The 16,537-nt window shown below is 40.8% G+C and overlaps 1 protein-coding gene across 1 annotated transcript; it reads right to left on the bottom strand.

The window, feature by feature from the left end:
* Positions 1-1,324: 1,324 nt before the first annotated feature.
* On the bottom strand, positions 1,325-15,051 carry nudt4b (nudix (nucleoside diphosphate linked moiety X)-type motif 4b). Its single transcript, XM_080050929.1, has 5 exons — positions 14,622-15,051; positions 7,186-7,296; positions 5,950-5,994; positions 5,632-5,719; positions 1,325-4,841 (listed from the first exon to the last, which is right to left on the bottom strand). The coding sequence occupies exons 1-5, from the start codon at positions 14,715-14,717 to the stop codon at positions 4,621-4,623; spliced, it is 561 nt and encodes a 186-aa protein (XP_079907055.1). The 5' UTR covers positions 14,718-15,051; the 3' UTR covers positions 1,325-4,620.
* Between the last annotated feature and the right edge of the window lie 1,486 nt (positions 15,052-16,537).

Below are 16,537 nucleotides of genomic sequence, written 5' to 3' on the forward strand. Positions count from 1 at the left end.
GGAGAGAGAGGAGAGTTTGGTACGCCTTCTCGAAGAGCAACCAGCCCTGTTTGACACTACCTGTAAGGGATATGCCAACAGGGATACCAAAAGGAAAGCCGTAGCCGACATTGCGGCGGCACTTGGTGTTTCCGGTAAGTAGGCTAAAGTTAATGTTTTGTTTTTATTTTCTGTTACTTTGTCCTTTCCTTGTTTCCTTTCTGTTCATAAAGGCATACGGCTATAAGCCTACTTAGCCCTATAGGCTTGTTAAATACAAGATTTAGATGCTAACAGTTTTTATCTTTGTTTCCAGAACAACGATATAACGTGAGGCTTGAGCTGATTAACATTATTTAACGGGATCAACGGTTACCGTTATACGTTAGCTACAACCGTTGATAACCGTTGGTTAGCTACCATTAATGGGTTATCGTTTAATGTATAGGCCTACAGTTTACTTAGGCTATCTTATAAATGGGGAACCTAGTCAAAACAGTCATGTGATTTGAAAATAGTTTCTTTCAGGATTGGAAGCTAATTAAATAAATAAAACTGCGGTCTTTTATTACAGAAAAAGAGGTTGGGAAGAAGATACACTCCCTCCGTACCCAGTACAATAGGTACAAAAATCAGGTACCGGCCTCTGGGAGTGCCGGTGGGAGAACCGGCAGGCAGGAGTGGATTGTGAGGAGGCTCGCTTTTCTTGAGCCTTACATACGAAAGAGGATCTCACAGTCCAACATGGATGAAAAGGTATTTATTTACAAAATTTTTAATTATGTTAAAATTACAGCTATAGTAGGCAAGAGTTACTGTATTCTTTCATTTTCCACTACTTCTGCATTGTAGTAATTAGCTGGAGTTTACAGTTTGTTTAGATTACTCGCTAGTTGGATACATTGCATTTCCTGTTAGTTGAATTTCTGTTTGATCTTTCTTTGTTTACCATCGGCTCAACTACTACTGGGAGATCATGGATAATAGAATAGGCTAAATATACAATTTAAGCTACAGATGCTAATCCCTGCTGGAAATGCGGTAAAACGGCTCACATTTTTACCCCCGGGGCCCTGCAGCAGGTTAATCTAGTCATGACTTCAAAATTATTAAAACACTTAATCTTCAAAGCTTTTCTTTTTCTTTTGAGATTATGGCCCATTTGCTGCTGTTTTTTTTTAATCGACAGGCCACTTTTGTTTGTTGTTGTGTCTAAAATAGAAAGCCACTGAATAATTTAGAAAAAATCTAAACCTTGACCTTTTGCCTCATAGCCAGTGTTGATGTTGCCATTTTAAATAAATGAAAATTCAACAACAGTTACAATAACATTATTCCCCTTTAATACAATCTTTTCTCAAAAACAATCCTTCCAGTCCAACCCTTTAAACCGTCCTTCACATTGAACTTTTCCGTGCATAATATTCACGACGAAAAAACTGTAGGCAAATCTTCCGCTTGCTTTTGATTTACAATTCTTCCGAGTACATCCACGTGACATTACAGCATGTTGGGCTAACAATCAAGCTGTCCCCAATCCACATACAGTAACTTCAACGTTTAGTGTGTCAAGGCAGTGTCACATCTTTGTCACACATACTCTTTTGTTTGTAGGATTCTTATCTCTACAGTCATGATTAACCCATACAGGGATCATTCACAGATCAACATAGACCCAAAGCATCAAACACAAGGTTTTGGAAATGGAGGAAGATGATTCACGGGGACGCTGAGCTGCTGAAGTTAAATTTCTGTTATTTGGATTGATTGGCTGAGATAGTCATATGCTCAGTGGATTTTAAAAACAGCATGGGGTGACCGTGGTTCATCAGTTGTCATTTCAACAATGCAGTCAATCTCTGAAAACACACTTTTTTCACATTAATAAATGATTATATTCTGCAATTACATTAGTTTCATCAAACAAATGTTTTAGTTTTTTTTTTCTTCCACAAATATTTTGGCCTATAAGATATGTGAATTTTTAATTTTCCCCCACCTGAACACCATACACATTTTTCAGTTTGGCACATTATTTTTCACATTCACCAACCAATAATACACAGTTACACACACACAGAGGTTTGAGGTGGTTGGAGTCACTTTACTTTACCCACCAAACGAGGCTGAGAGTTGATGATGGCTGAAATGGCATATCAAGGTGAAGGTTTATATGTCTGCAAATAATAACCACGCTTGGGTCATATGGGAGAACTGAATGTAGGAGTTGTACCGCCTGCAACACTTGTCTTTGGAAATAAATGATCAATTAAAACCAAAGCCTTCATCTGATTGTTACGGTCCTGCCTTTTATTTTTTTAAATGTCCCCCACACTAAGAAGTTATACAAACCCAATTTAGATCTATTCTGTATGTATTAATGCTCAGAAGTGTGTATCATACAAGTTTATTAGCAAGATGCTTACTATATTTTGTAAAAAAAATTGAAATAAAAAGATAAATTCTGTAATTGTTTAGTTTTGTTCTTGCCAACAACACTAAAGTTAAATGCTATCCTCATCCTTTTGCTAACATCTTGTTATGAAACGCCACGCTGGACCAACACACTTGATTTCACCAAATCACACATTACTTCAACCATCTCTATTTCAAACTAGGACACCAACCAACCATAACCTTCATATACTTAATCCTTTGTGGCACATCGTCATCAATACAAATAGATTGTACACACTGTACTCAGCGGGTTTTTATCTAGACGTTTCTTTTTTCCTGCCATTTATACATCGTTAAAAAATATATAAAATATTAAGAGACAATTTTTTTTTACAGGTTCATTCAGGTTAAAAACACATGTTCAATGTTTCTCTTCAAAGCTATTTACAAAAGAAAATCTCTGTATGGTTACTAGTCGTCATTCAGCTGTCAACACAGGAGTGAGTGGGCGTCTCTTTGCTGTGAGAATGGTTACACGGGCAGAGAGTGAACATCTGCTAATTTGAGCCATTTTAATTCTTTGGATGTTTGCCTTCAAAAGGAACGTTGTTGTGGTCTTTTATTGACATATGAGAGAGAATGATGGATGTGGATTCGACCCAAAGACTTTAGACCGCATGTTTAGGGAGCAACCAAAAAACAGAAAGAAATATTAAAATATTCATATTAAAACTGCATTACTTGTTATTCTTTACAACTTGTAAACTAAGTTTTCCTGATAAGTTTATGATCTGGAAATCCATCTGAGGATACAGTGACTCGTCAGAATTTTCAATAGACAGTAACTGATGGGGCATTTTATAGACCAAACCATAGAGAGGTCTCACCAGGAAAAACAACGATGATTCCACGATGAAAATATAATTTAAAAATTGCAGCCCTGTGTGCAAGTAATCTGAAGTTACTTGCAGATGACGGAGAAAATAATCATACCGTGCGTGGAAATGATATTTGCATTGCAGCACCATGAGATACAATAAAACTGCTTAATAATAAAAAAAAATACGTTTCGGGTTAGGGTGAAAATGTACAAATGATTTGAAGAATAAGTTGAAAATAAATTCAGTTGATCCTTGCAGCACCTAGTACCTAAGGCGATGATGTAAAATACACCATTAAATACCTTTAGTTTGAGAACATGGGAAACGGTGAGCTCTGATGAAAGGTATGTGGCTTCAAACAGACAACAGATAGGGTTTGTTGGATCGGTCAAGGTTAGCAGACTGTAGTTTTTTGAGGCATTGGCTGAAGTTTAACTAGCAAGTGGCATGTTAAAAGGATTTACTATGCCATGATTCCAGTTTACTGAGGTGTCAACGCACTTGCAGCCGCCTTGTGGGATAGTACTTCTAACACCTTCGATACTGCTATTTAGGGTCAAAAGACATTTCTGTTATTTTTATTAATATGCACCATTTCAAATATTTACATTTGAATTACTTTTATCTTAAAGCCACAGTCTTTTTTTATGAAAGGAGATTTTAAAGGTGACTTTATCAATTCGGGCTGAAAACCAAAAGAGAAATGTTAATAATTAACATTGACATGGTGTTAAAGAAAATCGGACTTAACATTAGAATGCAACAGAGGGGGATTCCATGTAGTAGAATTGTATATACGCGGTTGTCATCATGGGTTGGCGACGAAGACATTATCGAAATTATTAAGGAAACATTCCTAACATGGACGTGCTCTGGGGTCAGTTACTCTTTTATTGACTAGAAAGCATATCCATCCCGGCAAAAAAATAAAAATAGACCGTCGGTGAAATAAAACGACCCAAATATAACATTCATACAAAGTTTTCTGTAAGGCATTCGTTCGCCGGGGTCATTGACGACGCCGGCAGAGTCTGCTGCTGTAGCTTTTCCTCTTGCCAAGCTCCTGCTCATCTCGTCTGGTTGTTGTCGCCAGCAAAAGAAAAAACGTGTTCGTGAGATATTTCAAATCCACCGTTTTTTTCTCCCCTGCCAGATTTCATCTCCTGCTCCGAGTCTTTTTTAACAGCAAGTTTCTGGCGATTGGCTTTGGTCTGTCCTGCAGCTAAGACTAGTAGAAATGTATACATAACAGGAGAGCCGGAACTCATGAAAAAAGTCATTTAGATTCATGCAAGACTGTACAGACTTTCAAGTGAGCTGTCCCAAGGTTTGGACAGGACACAAGGGTTTGAATGCAGCAGTCCTATCTACAGGAGGTGCCCAAAACGCTGCCCGTCGATGGCGTAGTTGCCGTAGCGCTGTAGTGGGGGTAGTTGTCGTTAGGCGGCGGGCTAGGAAGGATGGAGTTCCCGTTGGTGGGCGAGCAGTTGAGCTGAAGCCTCCTCAGGTACTCGGCGTGGACAGGTTTGTGGCTCTGCAGCACTTTGATGGCCTCGTCCACCGTGAACCACTCCCGCTTACGGCCTGCAGAGGGAGACAGAGCACAATGTCTGACTTCAAAAAAGGAAAGCACCACATTTTTTTTCACCCTCCCATATGAATTGCAAATTTTGAAAGCGGTGTAAGATAAACATTCTATCAGTTATTATTATATGGAATTTATTTATACAGCAATTTATTTTTCTTTTTTGATATTGTTGATATCACTGTATGAAAGCCATTCTTCAAAAATCTTTAAAAAAGGAAGCTCTCACATCTACATTTGCATCTCCATTCAAAAAGTGAAACTGGTCATATATTGTAGATTCATTACACAAAGTGAAATATGTCAGTTCTTTCTTTTGTTCTCATTTTTGATGATTACGGATCACAGATCATGTAATTGAAAAAAATTCAGTATCTCAAAATATATGAATATTATGATAAGATTTTAAGAGATTTAATTACACCACAGGCGGTGTGTATTTAAATGTTATTCTCAGCTGATTGGATTGTCTGGGTTAGCAAGGTTAACTTGAGGCAATGTGAAGGCAGATACTGCATCTTGTATGGGTGCATTTTGCACATCAAAACAAGACATGTATCCCTACAAATGTGCAGATAAACAGGTACAAGATGTTCCCCACTCGACACTGATTTAAAGTAAGGCCTGATACTGGTGCCCAGGCTACTGACAGCTGGGAGAATATACTGCAACTAAGATCTGTGGACTAGATTTGTAGGCCCATGTTGTCGCTGCATACCCCTCCATAGACTATACTGGCAGTCACATAAATGAATAGAATGCAGCAGAAGTAGAAGAGAGAAGCCGTACCTATGTTGACGGAGTCTTCCCAGGCTTCTAGTGTTTCTGTGACAGTCAGCACGTACACATACGTCCGGTGCTTCCGATCCTGGTTTTGCTTTATGGATCAGAAGGAAAGGGACGCTTAATATCGAATGACACAAAACCATAAAAACTAGTGATAGATGGTCTTCACCTGTCACTGGACTGTGCCAATGCACCATATTGCATTCTAATTGGTTACAAAAGGTCAGAAATGATACTTGGTTGTGCATCCTTTACCCTTGCAATTGCACTTAGCTATGCATAATAAAACTGCTTGAGTAAGATGAAGCTTTAAAAGCCTACCTCAAATACACCAAGCAGGCGTCCCAGTTTCCCTTTTACGCCAGCCTGAAGAATAAATTAAGAAAGAACGTTTTAGGTTAAAAGAAAAAAAAAACAGCATGGGTCACTTCTTTGTGTGATTTTTTTCTTTTTAAACATAACACAATTAGTCACACGGATGAATAGAGGGTGGAAACACTGTCAAAACAATGGGTATTGTGTATTACGTTTCAGTGTTTTTAAGAACATCGGTTCCGCCTACATGTGCTGCACTCAGCTGTAGCCTTCAATGCTTTGTTTTGGTACAGAAAAGCTTGACGAACAATCACCCAAATGCCAAAACATTCAGATCAAATCCCTGCACCCAGACTGAGACATTTTTGGAGTTCATTTTGGTCCTTAGTGAAATGATTTCTAAGACAGGTTGGATGATATAACGTATTTAGGGAGTTCTTAAGGACATAATTGTAGCTGGACTTTCAGTAATTCTAAGAATAGCCGTCATTACCAATCATTAACAATGTCTGTTCACTTGGGGGAAAAAATAGCAACAATCCTAAAATGGTGTTATTACCGAAATGTAATTGTCGCTTTCAAGGCACTTAGCAAGTGCTTCATTCACTGGGCTGTACTTCACAGGAATCAAATGACTGTCAAGACATATGACTTCTGTCCTTTCCCCCCCCCCCCTCTCCAGTTCCCTGCTCAGCATTCTTCACAAGTGTCACCATGTCCCGCCGATGTGTCCAGCAGGTCTGTGAATGTACAGGAATCCAGAACACCGCCAACTTTAGCCCACTGACGTGTCTGAGAACACAAGGTTCTCAACCAGTGAGGACCTCCAGAATACCAGCCTCAGTATTCTCCTCAGTCACACAGTTACTGACACCGGGGCCCTTGGAAAATGTAGCCCTTTAGCGCGCGTACTGTATGAACTATGCTACTTCTGGTCAGAGAGGATTTTTACTGATAATGGATAAGGATGTGAGAGAGTCTTCTAACCCCAAGGATGCACACTGCACAGATGCGTATTTAAGACGTCAGCAACCCCACGATATCTCAAATATCGCAAGCACTGACCTAGAAAACGCCAAGTCACTCCCTATAAAAAAATCAACTAATATATTATTGTGTTTTCTTTTTCTATTCTATTATCCTTTAATTTAAGCGGACGAATGGGGTGTTTTAGAGAAAGAAAGAGATTCAATGCATGTGGTTATTAAAACAAATATATATTCTTCTGTTCATTGCATTCACCTCCTCAAAGACCTCTCGCACTGCGGCACCACACGGCTCCTCTTCGGGCTCCATGCCTCCCCCAGGGACGATCCACTGCTCCGGATGCCGACTGCTACTGACCAGCAACACCTGCAAAAAGATAATAATACAATTCTTAAAAACTTGTACCATGTGTCAAATCCTAACTGTTGGATTAAGGAATGAATGTCTTCATATGTATGAACTCTTTCTCAAAAGACCCTTGAATTCTAAAATACATATAATGGGATTTGTTTAATTTTTGCACTCAAAAGTATAGGCCTAAACATTTGTATTGGTCTTACTTCTTTCCCTCCATTTGGTGGCCTTGACTTCACATTAATACTGAGGACTTCTTCGCATGCGACATGATCCTTGACCTTTAGGCTGCCTCTGCTATTTATTCTCTCTTGCTGCTTGAGAAGACCCGAAGTACAACAACACAGGCCTTTTAGCTTTCTACATATGAAATACAGTAATACAACAAATGCGTGGAATTATTGGAATATGTGAGAATGAAACTTCCTCAATGATGGGACTTAACTCCATTTAAATATACAATTGATAATTCCAAATTTTAGTTTAATAATTCCAACACAAGCCCTGGGCATCGGTAGTTTGAGTGACATAGAAAGCTGAAAAGTGGGTCTATGAAAAAGAAAATTATGAAGTTCAATCAGTGCCGAAGCGTGTTTCTGACACAACATGACCCCGAGCAAAACAATGTGTGTAAACCAAGCATTGGCCACTCGAGTTCTGTCGGCGCTTCCATGAGTGGCCTGCAGGGCTTGAATTACACTACGGTTGCAGTGAGTGTACCGATATGCACGGATCAGATGTGCCCGTGTCTGCAGTTCCTGGAAGTATCCATATAGCAACACACACACACACACACACACACACACGCCCACCTGCTGTAAACATTAACCCATTTTCGCATGGTGCAGTTTGTTTATTATTCCGTATTCAAGTTTGTGATTGTATGAAAAAAAAGACGATACATACAATAATTACAACGATTCCTGATTCTCACACCTGTCAGTTCAGAAATATACCTATACATGCATGTATTCAACAAGAGTAGCGTGTTAGGCAGCTTGTGCAACATATGGTGCACTCACTGCACTGTCACCCATCTGATTACTATATCCAGTAATAGGCCAGAGGAGTCAGCAGGTCACTAAACCCCAACTCAGCTGTCGTTAACTTTGCTTTACTTTCTCTAATGGGATTGTGGCCGCCGCTCACACAGGCCTCCTGAGAATCTGCTCTGGACGGCCTTCACAGCGAGCGCCCGGTCGGCTGCCGTATTCCCCCCACACGTGCTGCGTTCATTTAACTCAGCCACATGCGTTAACATCCCAGTCTGAGTGTGTGTGTGTGTGTGTGTGTGTGTGTGTGTGGGCTGGTATTACTCATGTTGTGGGGACATTTTACTGTTTAAACAGAATAATGACACTTGACACAGGTGAAAACTTGCTTTTAAGGTTAGGGTGAACATATGTTTAGGGTTAGGGTTGGGGTTAGATAAGTATTGGTTATGGTTAGGGCAAGTCTCCAGGAAATTAATGTAAGTCTATGTAATGTCCTTGGAAGTGATGAAAACACATCTTGTGTGTGTGTGTGTGTGTGTGTGTGTCTAGCTGCTGCACATGACAAGCATGAGGAAGTTAATTAAGCGTTTCACATTTTACGGGTCCAGGAAAGACCCACACACAACATATGTTCATCCCGTACAACAGGTGTGTGTGTGTGTGTGTGTGTGTGTGTGTGTGTTTACATGGTGTACAGTAAGGGGGGGGGGGACGTGTGTTACAGGAAGGTGCATTTCCACTCACGGTGCAGAACATTACGGCTTCTCGGTAGAGTGCAAACTTTCAGAAATGTACAAAGTTCAACCTCGTAAACTCCTTGACTGAGCTCTTTGAGGAACAGGATAGCCAATGAGGCGAGCTTTAACAAAATTAAGGCAAGCTAGTTGTCCTCTGAAATGGCATCTTTGGAGACCTGTCTGGACTTGTATTACTCTAGAAATCTGTGTGTCATATGCAGCAAGGGTTATGTCACCTGCCAGAGGCCTGTTTTCATATGGGCTTTGTCGTTTTGTGTACTTTGAATGCAGGCTATTGGGCTATGTCAGTGGCTTGTCATAATACATAATTCATTCATTCTTTGGGTTTTAAGAGATTTTAGAGCACCTCAGAGAGCTGCCCACTGTCCGATTGCATGTGTGTGTGTGTGTGTGTGTGTGTGTGTGTTGAGCTGCAGCCGGCGAGGCTTAGAGGGGAAAACGCTCGTGTGAATGTGTCCTAAGCCCATCAAGTGTGAGAGATGTATACAAAACAAAAGCCACTGCGCTTCCGGGGGTCGCGAGGACAAAGCTGATATTTGCTTGTTCCACTTCTATCTTTTGGTTGGTGCCTCGGGGGGAACTGTAATTTGTCCCTCATCAGAGTACAGCACACAGGCTGCTTTTAGTTTTAGTTTTTGGAATGTAGAGCACTGAATCGACATATTACAAAGTGGATGTAATTAAGGATTTGTTTCTTCGCATGTGCTTCCGAGATCATTAATACGGCTACAGGTCCGTAAGAGAGGGAGCAGCAGGGGGTTTGGGTGCTACAAGAGACGTTTGTCACCACAACAAAAATCAAGCCCGCGAGCTCCTGTTCATCTGTCTGAGGCACCAAGTCACTTTTAGAAACTGTTGAATACCTGCACTCCCCAGCCTTTTGGACTAGTCAACATCACCCATCATCACACTCAAAATGTGTACTTTTAAAAATGGTTTTAAGTGGATTTTATTGAATGCTATTAGCTATATGAAAGTACGGAGATATTGGTACTACAACAAAACTGTACATTCATTCTCTATAGCGATCTACTTCTTCAACCACGTCTACATGTAGTGTTCAAGAGTTACAGCTGAATCAACTTTTGTATTTATTTACTTTTAAATTCAAAATCTTATTTTTTCCACTTTGTCATGATTAGTTGAGATGCTCTGCACAATGCCCCATGGCAACTGTAGAAGTACCACAGGCGTTTAAAAGTAGCCATGGTTGGGAATCAATGACTAAGAAGGCTGACTCATAAAGTCATAACTTTATTCTTTCTTTCCCGTAGAGGGAAGACCATAGTGTTTCCAATGTGTTTGTTTATCAACAAACAGGAGAGACGCCATTAAAGCTCCCATATTATACACTTTTCGGTTCTATTATACACCATATTATATGGTCTTAGTGGTCCCTAATACGTTTTTCTTTCATTGTTTGCTGAAAAAAAACTTTCAGATAATTTATTGTACTATGCTGATGTTCAGCTAATCTCACAATGGCCTATTTTTTAAAAAGAGTTGCAGCTCCCCTCGTAAATATACAATCTTTGAGCTCCCCCCGCCCCCTGTCCGGAAGCGAAGCCAGATACGCCTCGCCCTCTGTCTGTCAGGGCCGTGGACCAATAAGAAATAGGGGTGTGGGCTGCACAGTGGAAGCTTCTGGCTTTCCAGTTTGTGAGGTCAGAAAAGGGGAGAATTCTGACTGGAGTATATTGGGGGGAGGGGGGGGTTTCAGAAAGGGGGAGAGTGAGAAAAGGAGAGATTGTTATTTTTTTTAATATTTTGGCAGTCTCTAGGCACACCTTGGACCCATAGATATGTTAGAACACATTTAAAAAGTGCATTTAGCATAATATGTGAGCTTTAAAAAAGGAATGCCAGAGACAAGGCAGCAGGACAGGCAAAGACAGAGAGAGAGAGACTGATCATACATTTCTGACTTTATGGAACTTCCACTCACACTGATAACCTAACTTCCCCATCCCATTTCCAGTATGACATTATTTACATTCTGCTGCAGTACCGTCAATATGTGGCCTCTTGGTTATACAATCTCAAAATAACACATGGGAGGTTACTGAGCTACTCAGAGAATTTCCCTCACTCTATATGAACCCTTGGCATTATGGGAAGGTTTATTTTAGTAGAGCCACAAGTTCACAACGCTGCCAAATACTTACGGATACTGATTAGGTTGCTTCTAAATTATGAGACGAACATAAAAGCATCTGATTTGATAACAGTTAACCTTAAAAGACACTTCAGGGAAGTGGCCAGGGTGTGAACACTACACCCAACATATCATCACCTTCTAAGGTGATACGGTGAACGTGTAAGCAGATGGGTCACTTCCAGCAGATAGGAAGCGACAGAGTGTTCATTGGTAGTCAGGTTTCTGGACTGCTGGCCAATGGGAGTCCAATAATTCACTCTTTTTTGGTCCCCACCAACTCCAGAGGGAAATATGTGACTCATTGGCAGCTAAATGCCCCGCTGTGTTCACCAGTTAGTTGCTAACTAGCAGGTATTTCACCCTCTGCTGCTGGAAATGATGCTAATGAGAGCCGTGAGACTCAACCAAAACAAGTACATTTGCGGGCCAGAAAAACAAAACAATGAGCTCGAATTAGCCGTAAAGCTCCTCAAAACTGAAGGGAATTGCCAGGTCACAAAAGAGCAACCCACTTTACAATTACACTACTTGGTTGATTTTTAATCCTAAAATGTAATATCGGAGCAGCTTTAAAGATTCATACCGAGCCCTGTAAATCTTTGGTTTACTCTTTATGAATCAAATGCACCAATCAGCAGACTTCATTTAGTTTTTTAAGGGAAAGAAAATCAGTACTTAATCAAACTAATGGCTCCCTACAACCTCCTTCTTGGCACACAAGCGAGTCAGGCGCCACAGATTAACAGCAAGCAAGTTACATGCCGTTTAACTCAGGTGTCCTACTCAGCCATCACTGCTGTCCAACTACTCCGACAGGTTCCCATTGTCCTCTGTTGGGAGTTTAATTGCTGTCATAGCAATACCTTTTTCCCCAAGAGCTCAAGCTTCCTCCTTCCCTCTCCAAAACAAAACAGTGCAGCAGCATGCATGGCTCCTATTTCACCACAGTTTGGTCTCCTGCATCTTGGAACCGACTGTGTGTGTGTAAGCGTGCGTTCAAGGGAAGTATTGATAACACAAAGCCAAATATGTCAAGCTTCTTTGGACATAAATAAAGCCAATGGAATCACAATCAGAGCACTGGATTAATTGGTTGCCGTACTTTATCACCCTGTCACTCACTACTGTGGGCAGACATGCCTGTCAATGCCTTAAAAACGCCTAGGATGATGGTGGTCACACCTACACATTTCTGTTGTGACAGTCTGTAACCCTTTCTGCCCTTTCCTGTGATTATGAGTTATATGAGAAAAGAATCACAGTGCACAAACTCTCTACTCTAATCTCTACTTTCAAATCACAATTTTAAGAAAAATCTCTAATCACTTATGTGTTCCTACACTTAAAACTCAGACATAATGATGACATAACACCTGCGCATGTGTAAGTGAATGGATATTGTGTGTGTGTGTGTGGCACATTAACACACTGGAGGGCTCAGACAGCAATCATGTTGACAGTCTAGTAACACCAGGCTGTGTTTTTTTTTATTTAATGGCATATTGTGTAACAGGTTGTTTATGCTAAGCTCTTGGAGGAGACTAATTTCAGACATGCCAGACATGCCAGAATTTGCCACAATAATAAAGACATGTTCCTGATGTTTGGACATAAATATGACTTAGGCCTACTAGCGATAAGGACATGTATGTCCTTATCACTAGTAGGCCTAAAGGCCAGGACACACCAGCCCGATAATCGCCGTCGTCAAAAAAAAAGACGAATCTGTTTGGTGTGTGCCGTGACGTCGGCCGACGTAGAGGTCGTCGGGCTTGTTTTGAGCCTGTCGGCCGCCGATTGAACATGTTCAATCGGCGGCCGACCGTCTTTCATTTGGAGCAATTTGATTGGTGGAGGGCTAGCGAATCAGTGAAGCCCGGAAGTGAGGCGGGTAGCACAAACAGCTAACAACAGCTAGCCATCGTTTTAATGTGTTTGTTCGTTTCGTTTTGAGAGTACTCACATGCATCAACCCTTGTTGACTGCTCGACACCATGCTCGACACTCTCTGCTAAAAATTGTGCTCTTATGGTCCATAAATATAAATACGTATTTCTATCTATGTTTATGCTCTAGAGAGATGTCCAATCATTTCCGGCTTTCGTATTTTTTCGGGCCACAATACAGATTAGCGCCGCCTGCTGTTGTGGAGACATTACGTCCCGCGAGCGTACGGAAAATAAACAGTCGTCTCGGTGTGTTCTTTAGCAGCGACGGGAAGCTGGAGCTTCCTGAAACGGCCGACTCCACTTTTTTTGACGACGGCGATTATCGGGCTGGTGTGTCCTGGCCTTAAGTCTTGTGTGCCATACGGCTTACCAGGCACAAATGCAAGAATAACGTGCGAGTGAACACAAATCTCAAATTAAAGTATTAAATATATATGGATGTATGCATGTAAAATGTAGGCCTATAGTAGGCTTTGTATGTATGGTCTGTTAAATGTAGCCTATTTAAAGTATGTTTCCCAACTATGTATTTGTTATTGGGTTTAAGTTGAAAAACAAACTGCAGACAGCACCCTTTCAAGTGGGTTTACTCTGTATATCGCCGTGAAATGTCTATAAGACAAAACAACAGCATAAGTCTGTCTACCACATATTCATTATTTACCTGGTAAAGGCCCCTTTAAATCCTCATCCACATAATTGCTACGCAGCTGCCCGCCCGAGGCCGGCGGGATGCAGCATAATCATGAATGGTCACTGCCCTGTCACGGATGCGGACTCCCTGTCGCGTTATTAAATGTGGTGACAAGACATTTGACAAATGTATTTTAATAATAGACTCGTATACTCATGTCCTCACTCAACACTAGAGAGCCGACGTCAAACCGGTATTAAAAAAGGAAACGTGCGACAGAGCGCCTCGCCCCCTCTCTGGTTTGGTTTAAGCTACGTCAAGCTAGCAGGAAGTAGAGTGAATTGGTTGTCTAAATAAAAGCGCTCAAAGACGATTCGAATGGTGTTCCCTACTCGTACATTTTATTTTGAAACATTTGCTAGTTAGTCACCAGTTGTTATTTGAAGACAGTTTGACAACAATTTATTTTTTCCTCTCTCCTTTCTCTATGTGCTCCTCAAACTAGCCTAAACTGGATGCCCGAGGCGCATCAGCGGCAGCAACAGCACCACGGAAACACAAATCAAAACAGTGGCTTTAAGAGAAACGCAAAACAATGTCATTAAAAACGGCACCTATAAAATTAGACGAAACTAATCAAAACCCATGTTCATTAGCCTATTAAAGACTATCGTCAGTTTAATTCATGATCCCTTCCTATGTGTTGTTTGAATGATGACTGGGTGCAGACAGCAGACAGGGGGATGACTAGGCCACAAAGTCATAGGCTACACAACACCCTGTATATTTATGTTCATGTAGGTTCACTTCCATGTTTTATTACACTGCGGAATATTTCTTTACCTCTTCCTCGCGCTCATTCTTGAAGCACAGGCACGCTGCTCGTTTCTTGAAGCCCTCGCCATCGTAAGTCCTGGTCTGGTTTGGCTTCAGCTTCATTGTAGATTTAATCTAACTCCTTGGATAAGATAAAAACCGGGAAAAGGGGAGCGCTATAAAGCGAGAGAGCGCTGGAAAGGTGGTGGGGGATCCAATGAGTTAACAGCAGAGCCGCCGCATCATTGCCGCTCCGTGTATCCGTCCGTGGTCCGAGGGATAAAAGCAGAGGAGGAGGGTTTGGAGAGATCCCAATGTAACCGTCGGTTTATCCTGGATGTAGGCTATAGTTTTTCCCTTCGCGAAAATCAGTGCGTCTCGAAGATTGTGAGCGTGCAGTCCACGCAGGCAGAGAGGGATATCTTCTGTAGACTACAGCCTACACAGCACAGCCCTCCTCTGGGTCCATTTGCGCATGGCCGCTGACTCAGTACAATGAACAGGCGAGAGCGGAGTTTTAAGATACGCAGGTCGCTCACTCCTACGAGGCAGGGATGAGCTCATTGGTTGGGCGATTCCCGGTGGGTGGAGCCACAGTTCCGGTCAAAACATTGATAATAAACAAATGCGTAATTATTGCCGATCCATGTTGCCGTCCGATCACCATCAGACTGGGTGCCACCGTGGAGACTGATCAGTAGCCTTAATCTTTCATTCGGGATTGTTCTGGGCTATTCATGCAATATCTGACCTACCTTCATGTCTGTCAGGGCTGTAGCAGGATCTTTAGAAATCCTGAGCCCAATAATACAAAATATAATCCAAACAGTTCCAGTTTATTTATTTATTTGTTACTAGCTCAATTAAACTTTCTGTACATTTTATTTTACAACACATTTTACACATTTGTAAATTTTTATTTTACACATTTACACAAATGTGTAAATTTTGTTTCAAAGCATTTTCCACACTGTCATCAAAAACATTCTTTCTTGTTTTGATCTTTGGTGGTGCATTGATTGTCACATTTTTTTCTAGTGTCATTGGATGAGGAAAAACTGCCCCTCAGCCTATATATTAAAAAGATAATGCTATACCAAAAGAGCTTTACAATACACACCACAAGGAATAAAAAAAACACTGTCAGTCATTGTAGACTTCAATAAGTGAATAAAACAATCAGCACATATTCATCAAAAAGCAGGAATTTATTTTTCAAAATAATGTAGCAAAAAACAAAAGTTAACGATGGCTGAATTCCATTTAGCTGCTTCAGTGTCCTGTAAATGTTGTTAGCAACACGTGTGCATTTAGTGGGCCTACTACCAGTCCAATTGCTGCTGGAAAAAAGGACCATTGTCAAAAACTCAAAGGATATTTCGATCCTCCTGGAATTGGAGGGTTGTAAATTCAAGCCCAGCACATATGACCTCTACCCTTCTTTGCTCAAGCTCAGTTTGGTATAAAGCATCACTTCTCAAATCCTAGCTGTCAACTGGCCCGATTAACCATATCCACCATAACCAAAAAGCCTCGCCTCTTCATGTAACATTATCGCTCATTGCTAAGCCCTTACACAAATAAAACCAGCCCTGTTATATGCTGGTGTATTTGTCATTATACAGTCAGCCGGGGCATTTTTATTGCACTCTTATGGGAGTTTTCTTTGGGGAGTTCCATGTTTCAAATTCCACCTGTAAATGTACAATCTGGCTCCTTTGTTATTTATGGAAGGAAAGCTATATGAACACGTTTCATAAAGTTTTACTGATCAATCCCATGCACCGTTAACATGATTTATCATTTATTTATTTAGATATATTGAAAGACTGGATTATAATTGATGGTGCGTTAATGTTGTAGCTGGTAAAAGTGGAGCTAATTTCAACTAATTTATCGACTTAATCCAATACATTATATATTAGTTGATTTATATTTTGCAT

Source organism: Ammodytes marinus (assembly GCF_949987685.1).
Source record: "Ammodytes marinus genome assembly, chromosome: 22".
Lineage (NCBI taxonomy): Eukaryota > Metazoa > Chordata > Actinopteri > Uranoscopiformes > Ammodytidae > Ammodytes > Ammodytes marinus.